The following is an 8,388-nucleotide window of genomic DNA, read 5'->3' as shown; positions in this document are numbered from 1 at the left end:
GCTCCATGACCCCAAATTTGGAGCCTAGATCCCCCTAGGTGACTCCAAGTGACATAGTGACAAGGCAATTACTATTGTATAGGTTAAGTATTCAATCTAGCATGCTCAAGGCATGGTAGAGAGCTTAATGTCTACCAAAAGAATATCCAAAATGTCCCCCAAAGTAGTATTGGAGCGCAAGGTTAATCCTAGTGCATACCACAACATACATAAGGCATTTAACAACATAGAAACATGAATTATGTACAAGGACTTTCATTCATCCTTTCTAAACATGAAAGGATTGGATAAGGGTGTGTACTTAGTAGCTTTGCATCTTGCATGTTGAACCTCTCCAAAGAAGCCTTATTGATATCATTCTATAAAATTCTCCTAGGGTAAGAGTCAAACATTTAATTCTTTCCAACTCAAATAACCCACATACCATATTTTGTAGCACCCACGGAATTCATTGCAAATGACTTTGCAAGCATATCTCTTAGCATGCGAATATCCTCATCCACAGAGAGTAGCAAAATGATGTAACAGATGACATGAAAGGACCGCTTAGATGTTACCAAGTTTGATATTTTTTAATTTGCCTTAATGATTTACTTGAAAAAGTTTAAAATTTTGAGAGCTTTTTAGAGCACAAAGACTAATATTAGATCCCCAATAATAGTACACTTTTTAGCAAATAAAATGAGAACACCTAAACTAGATTCCAACCAATGAATCCTCATGTTGAACCTACACTATTATATTGGTAGGCTCTCCTCAAAGCTTTTTGGACCTTTGAGATTATTCGACTTTTGAAAGACAATTGTTGAGCTTGTGGCAGTCTAGTAAAACTACTCTCTATGGGTTAAATTTTCCAGAACTTTTTAGCCATTGTTTTCTGACAAATACATTTTCTTCATGTACTAACATAGGTGGGAAAATGTTTGGCAAAACTCTTCGAAAGCCATTCAGAAATTCTGCCGAATGTGTAGCGATTTCGGTTATAAAAATGGTTTGCATTGGGTAGCAATTGGCATATCTATTAACACCATCCGAGGCTCCTTTTTCGACATGACAAGTTCATGCAATTCATGATCTCAAAGACTTCCTTGTAACCTCCTTAGCAATTTTTCATACACCAGAACTTTTAAGAAAGATTAGCAGAGGTTTCATTTTATAATTTCTAGGGACAATACAATCAGTACAAGCAGCCTTTCCTTGGGACCAAAATCCTGCATGTGCAGACCATACACAAATGAGAGAGAGAGAGAGAGAGAGAGAGAGAGAGAGAGAGAGAGAGAGCAATACTGTTAACCTTGCATTAAGAACCATTTGCACTAAGCCAATAGTGTCAGAGTTTGCAACGTTCTATTAGGAAACACATTTGCGCTACATCATGTTTGCCTACAAGCCTTCATCAAAAAAGCAACAAAAACACACCTTGTCAAGAAACTAACATGAATGGCTCTAATTACAGGACTTACGGCCCCACTTCCCGCTGGGATACCATCATTCCACTTGGTGCTGTTTGGCCTCATATGGCTTACCGATCTTCGCTTGGCCTGCGCTGCATACATAGCATTTATATATACCGTATAGTCAAAACATTCCTGTATATATGCATTGTATGACAACGCCTGCCCGCACACCCTTTCATCAACTCTGGTTGTGATGCAGGTGGGTGCATTCACAAAAAACCAAAGGGCAAAAACCTCCTTGCAGCGTCTGTTTTTCTATCAGCGGGATAGCTCCGACTTAGCCAAATTTTCCCTTTGCTCCATCTCCCAACTGTGTTGAGATGCAACCTTGTCATGCATGGGGGAATACTCCTGTAAAGGAAAAGTTTGTTTCAAATGGGCAGTTAATTCAAGAAGTGACAAGCCGGGCCGGTGCTAAGTAACCTGTGCTAGCAATGTGCTGATCACTAATCATAATAGGTACACAGAATTGAGGCGCGACAACAAAATTTTACGCGAATACTATCTTTGATTGCATCTCAAGCATACCATACCTCTAGTCTGCGGAAGAGCTCTCTAGCATTTGGGGCGGCAACGAAGATGTGCCTTGCAGCTGGCTTAATGAATCCTTCTGATATAGCATTGTCAATGAGGGCAAGAAGAGAGTTGTAGTACCCGTCCACATTCAAGAGGCCCACCTGCTCACAGAGACCAGCACAAGGGCTTTACAAACTATCAAAAGCACATCACACCACATAGGTAGAGGCACATGCACATGTTTCTCATACTGCATCTATGAAACTGAAGTGACACACCACCGTTACATGCGCTGACCTTGCCCTGGCAATGATACAGTCAAGATGCCTTATTGCTCATAGTGGCACAGAAGAATTAGAGGATTATTAGCAACAGCAAGCCACATCTCATTGCCTGGCGAGTTGCATCTCACGCACTGTATCAGACCACCGGTGAACCACATGCTTGCCTTGATTCGACGGCATGATGGGACCACCATAATTTTTCATGGTAGATGCGCATGCTAGGGGGAATCTTGCAGCAGAAATGGAAGACATGCACATGGGGCAAGCACATACATACATACACCCACCCACACAAGCTCAGCACATGCAAATGGGGCAAGCTCTCTCTCTCTCTCTCTCTCTCTCTCTCTCTCTCTCTCAGCACATGAAAATGGGGCAAGCGCTCTCTCTCTCTCTCTCTCTCACACACACACACACACAGATCTCAACAACCCATGACACTGATGTGACCCGAGAGATTTTACCGGCTTGTCATGTATACCCAGCTGAGACCACGTTATCATCTCCATGAGCTCTTCAAGGGTCCCATAGCCACCTGCGCATCCAGGCAGGCAGGCATCTCTCTCTCTCTCTCTCTCTCTCTCTCTCTCTCTCCACACACAAATGGTGAATTACGTCTGTATCAGTTCGTCGAGAGAGAAATTTACAACGGTAGTGAAAGCTTTGTCACAACTCACAGCAGTACGCTCATTCACGTGCTTACATGTCAGCTCTTGTGTACATGCCCCGAAGACAAATAGGGAGTGTGTCCCACGCGGCCTAACCCCTCTTTACACCACCCCAAATAATACATACCATCCCAATGAGCCCATTATAGGGAGCTCAGCGAATGACGATCCCACAAAGACCCTACACAAACAAAATGTTGGCTTGAAACTTTCAAGTTAGGTATGCATTTTAACAAATCATGAAACTATTGGCCCCAAACCACTCTTCTCATGTATTTTCTAACCACCCTTTATGCCTACCAAGCTTGTGGAACATGTCAAGAAAGGGAGGTCACCTCCCACTAGTCTCTTTTAATTGCTAAAGTAACTTCCTCCTACGAGATTCATTGAAGATTACTGTATGTAATCACTAGAACTAAGGGAGGAGGATCATTCAAGGGTGGAGAGGTGCATTCAACAAAGCATGGTCTAGAAAAGGGAGGTCACCTCCCACTAGTCTCTTTAAATCGCAAGAATGACTTCATCCGATAAGATTCATTCATGATTACCATACTAGAATTAAGGGAGGAGGGTCATACAAGGGTGGCCTGGGGTACAAGGCATGGTCTAGTATATTGTGAGTCACATCTCCTTATTTGGTACTAGGGAATCCCCGGGAGACCCACCCCTTTTCAATCATCTTTCCTCATCGATCTTCCCCAAGAGACCCACTCTTTTTGGTCATCTTTCCTTATTGATAGCACCATTTTTCTTCGGCTTGCTCTTGGAGTCTCTTGAGAATGTTCCTATAGCATCAAAAAGTTTCTTCTACACTACATCTTGAGGCCATTATGGTTGCTTCAGGATGTTCGATCCTATAATCCAAAGAAATTACTTCCTAGCAAACAAAGTGTACATGCAGGAATTTATCATGCAAAAAATATGAACAACTTTGGGAGCTGAAATCATTAACATTAGCATTGTTGTGCAAATCAACACTTTTACGACCCTCATACGGTCTCTGCTATGGTAATGGATATTCCATTCTAAAGTTCCTTTTCTTTCTCCTTGTTTGAGCCATACAAACTTGAACATGGCACTAGTTGAGTCATGGATGTCTCTGATCATCCATAACCTCACAACATAGAAGTAGAATGGTGCATGTCTAATTGGATGGAGAAGCAATTGCTACTATGCCACTCCCATTGCCACACCTCAAAAAGCTGTCTTGACAGGCTGCCATATTAACAAGAGACTAATTTTTGGAAGCTTGAACATGCACTTCGTCATGGATGTATCTAATCATCCATAACCTCACAACATAGAATCAGAATGGTGCATGCCTAATGATGGAGAAGCAAGTGCTGCTATTCCACTTCTAGTGCCACACTCGAAAAAATTTCTTAACAAGCTACCATAGTAATAGTAGACACCTATTTTTGGACTTCCTGTCCCCACTATCGTCTTGTTCCTTCCGTCCATGTGGCATCATGGACTAAGATTTCATTTCAAAATAACTATTTGCATTAAAACTCTCATCATTGCCTGAAATGCAACTTATGCAAGCATTATCCTTTGGGTGTTGTGTGTAATATTGAGACCATAATTAGTAAAGCCTAAATAAATTCACGAGAAGAATAAAGAAACCAAACAACCTTTTAAGATGGTGAAAAACATTATAAACAAACTTCTACCACAAGGCCTTGCAAGGCTTGAGATTTTAAGAGTTCATAAAGGTATAGAACTACCATCTAAACCCTCCAGACATCTTAACTCAAACTTCAAGTCACAACTTTCACATTGTTGTGGGACTTGGACTACTTTTGACCTTTTGCTTTATTAGGACAAGAAGGAAAGTAGTGTACCTGGGAGTGCAATAAAAGCATCCGACTCTCGAGCCATCTCAGCCTTGCGTTGGTGCATGTCTGCTACTGCTCGCACTTCTCCGACAGGCTCACCAGTAATCTATCAAAAAGATGCAAAGCAGCATTGATGCATTGCTTAACTTCACATATGAGCAAACTCAAATGTATAACAATTGGGTGCAAATATACATACAAATGCCCATATCACAAATACATACATGTATACACCAAAGAGTTATGTGATTGACACATTAATATATATATATATTTATTTATTTATTTATTTATTTATTTATTTATATATATAAAATAGTCTAAATAAGGGCATTATATAAATGCTCCTCATTTACTACATTACTATCTAAATGATCCTTCTCTATTAAAATAGTAATCTAAACGAGGAGCATTTGTGCATGCATACAAGCACATAATACAAAAGGTTATGTGGTAGAGCATATATACACAAGAAGTTTTGGACAAATTCTCGCAATAATTCCCACATTGTGACTTATCTCAACATCATGAGCTTATGTGAGGGAGGCACCGTATACCTAGCGAGGTACGATTGGGGGCAAGGGACCACCGGCCCCCCCACCGGGCCGGTGGTCCCTTGCCCCCAATCGTACCTAGCTAGGTATGCGGTGCCACCGGGCCGGTGATCCCCTGCCCCCAATCGTACCTAGTTAGGTATGCGGTGCCTCTCGAGCAGAAGCTCATGATGTTATTCATTGTATGAAAAACACTGGAAAAGACTCTATTATCCTACATGAGAAAATTTCTGTTGATACATGCAAGCATGCGGTCACATCTACGAGCAAAGATGAAATATATGTATGTTTATGAACAATATGGGTGCAAGACTTATGTATCCATGTATGCGAGGTATGTATGTGTATTCATGTTTGTAAATACAGAAGAGAGAAGGGAAGGGGGGGAGAGTGTGTGTGTGTGTGTGTGTGTGTGTGAGAGAGAGAGAGAGAGAGTGTGTGAGAGAGGGGCATGAGTATTACCTCGCTGGGCATGAGCGTCCTCGGAATCACCCTGTGCACATCATCACCACCCACACACCGTTTGCATCAAAATTAGCGTCCCCTCCCAATAATGTAATAACTACATCTCAGTTTTACTTTTTCTCTTCACTTGCACTTGCACATGCCTTTTGTGGCCAAAAAAAAAATAGCGTCTTCTTACCCGAGCACATGCCTTCCTCCATCATACACTTCCTTGGATATCAGCCCCATCAATCCTGCACTTCCTCCCCCATAAACCAAGTCTATCTTCCTCTTCACCTTTACAAAAAAAGGAATCAAGGTTGCCACGCGTGAATGCCCGCTAAGGATTAATTTGCAGCAGCAAGACACAAAGAATATAGAATATATAATCACAGGCATTTCAGCATTCTGACACATAATAAATGAAAGCATAAAAGCTGCATTTGTGAGAAGCATCACAATACAAGCTCTAAGCATTAATAACTCCAGCTTTCAACAGGCTTCCTTTCAACCATGAGAAGACTTCAAAAAGATGTAGTTAATGCCATTTCTCATTATGGCAGAAATGCAAAGTAAACAGTGAAAATAACGAGAAGAGAATTTTTACTGCAGTGGAATTACCATTTCCTTCCCCAGATCAATGGCTGCATCCTGGTAGACATTTCGCCGGCCCGAGCATGCGCCGCAAAATACACATATCCGCTTGAACTTTGAAGTAGGAGATTGCTGCTCCATCTCTGGGTGAAGAAATATATTAATGAGCCCTTAGAAAGTCACTGCTGTCAATAAGGGAAACTTGTTGCACTGATGCAAATAAACATAGGCAAGGCCCTGCACATTCATGCAAAATGGAGAGGGGGTCTGCCTATAATTGCAGAATAGCATTGGTATAAAGCAGTGTTAGCGACGAGTTTTGCGCTTCGCCATCGCAATGCAAGGAAAAAGAAGAGAGGGGGCGGGGGGGGGGGGGGGGGGGGGGGGGGGGGGAAGTAAACATGAAGCAAAAAAAATTACCTTTCTCTACAGAGGAAGCAATGGAGCGTCTGGCTGGATTGCAAACGACTGTAGCACCTTCGCTTTACCACAAGGCGGGGTGATGTGCAATACCAGAGAGAGAACTGTGTGCGCGCGCGTGAGAGAGAGAGAGAGAGAAGGAAGGGCGGGGGGGGAATCGGCCTGCTAAGAGATGGGAGGAATGGATGCTGGGTGATCGCAATGTTTGAGAGAGAGAGAGAGAGAGAGAGAGAGAGAGGAGCTGCTAGTTGGGTGTTGTGAGCTCGCTCATGTGCGCCGGGTATTTTGCTTGTGATTTTGTCTACGAGCTATCCAACAAAGGCGGGGAAACAGCGGAGAGTGCGCTTCGGAGTCTTTTAGAGAGAGAGAGAGATTTATAGCTTTGAAGAGTGTGACTGTGGGAGCCTTCTTCTTCTTCCTTCACTCCAGAGAGAGACATGTGGAGCAATTCTTCTGGTTTCGTTATATTCAAGCTCTGCGAGTCTGGAGTCTGCACTCTCTCACACACACATAGCCTATACACTCATACTCACGGACAGCACTCATTGCAAGACATTACGCTCAGTACCCTCTCTCTCTATCCCTTTCCTCAGGCTCGCAGACCCTCAGGCCGACTGGACTCTGGAGTCTCTCTTCTCTTAACTAACAAACACAGTGACCCGTCCCTACACTCATCAATATCCAGGTGTCTTACACACTCACACAGTGCACACACGTTGCACACACTCTCTTTCCCCCTCTCTCTCTCTCTCTCCTGCCTGCCAGTGTTTTAATCCCTCCTTATAATGGTGGCATGGTTCAGCACGTTCAAAGAGAGTCGCGAGTCGCGTCTCTCTCTCTCTCTCTCTCTCTCTCTCTCTCTATATTATCTACCCTCTCTCAAGCATCAGAATTAACTCCCAACTAGTTATTACTTTGTATATTATCATCTCTCTGTTTATAATTATTTCTCTCTATTACTTTGTATATTATCATCTCTCAAGCATCAGAATTAACTCCCAACTAGTTATTACTTTGTATATTATCATCTCTCTATTACTTTGTATATTATCATCTCTCTGTTTCTCTCTGTTCCGAGAAATAATTATAGAATTATTTCTTGGAAAGCAATAATTTTTTCTTTTTACTTTGAAAAAGAGATTTTTATCAGTAGATTGACACAAGTAGTCAACTTTCTAAAGAATTTCTAGTTTTCCGGATCGTTAAAATCTTGATATTTCAATGGTAATAGTGCATTAAAAAATTATAAGCAATTTTCGCCAAACTATTTAATTATGAAGGTAGAAATAAAAGTTCTTGGAGCTTTTCCAATTCCCGAGTGGCTTCTTCCATCTTCCCCAAAAATTGAAAAAGGAACTTTCTCCGCCTCCCTTCCGTATTTAAATTTGGCTGCTTCCTGTCCAGTGTCCTCCAAAGGTTCAAACCCTATGAGCAACTACAATCAATCATCAAAAGTGATATTAATTTGCTTGGGGCTATAGAGGCTAGCCTCTATCTATCTATGGCACTTGCCTTCCCCCTCTTTATAAGATCGTGCTGTTTGCCAATCCCGAGCACATCCGCATGCCTTCCCTTCCTCCTACTATTGATGTGTCCCACCTGTCCTTCCTTCA

At 42.1% G+C, this 8,388-nt stretch overlaps 1 protein-coding gene across 1 annotated transcript; it reads right to left on the bottom strand.

The window, feature by feature from the left end:
• Positions 1–1,276: 1,276 nt before the first annotated feature.
• LOC147431299 (cytokinin riboside 5'-monophosphate phosphoribohydrolase LOG1-like) lies at positions 1,277–7,504 on the bottom strand. The gene is made up of 8 exons (XM_086493912.1): positions 6,776–7,504; positions 6,383–6,498; positions 5,961–6,058; positions 5,780–5,810; positions 4,770–4,869; positions 2,722–2,792; positions 1,991–2,134; positions 1,277–1,808 (listed from the first exon to the last, which is right to left on the bottom strand). The coding sequence occupies exons 2-8, from the start codon at positions 6,494–6,496 to the stop codon at positions 1,716–1,718; spliced, it is 651 nt and encodes a 216-aa protein (XP_086350038.1). The 5' UTR covers positions 6,497–6,498; positions 6,776–7,504; the 3' UTR covers positions 1,277–1,715.
• Between the last annotated feature and the right edge of the window lie 884 nt (positions 7,505–8,388).

The sequence above is a fragment of the Adiantum capillus-veneris genome, chromosome 21, assembly GCF_014529385.1.
Source record: "Adiantum capillus-veneris isolate H3 chromosome 21, ASM1452938v2, whole genome shotgun sequence".
NCBI classification, from domain to species: Eukaryota; Viridiplantae; Streptophyta; class Polypodiopsida; order Polypodiales; family Pteridaceae; genus Adiantum; species Adiantum capillus-veneris.
This window is presented reverse-complemented; position numbering and strand designations above follow the sequence as displayed.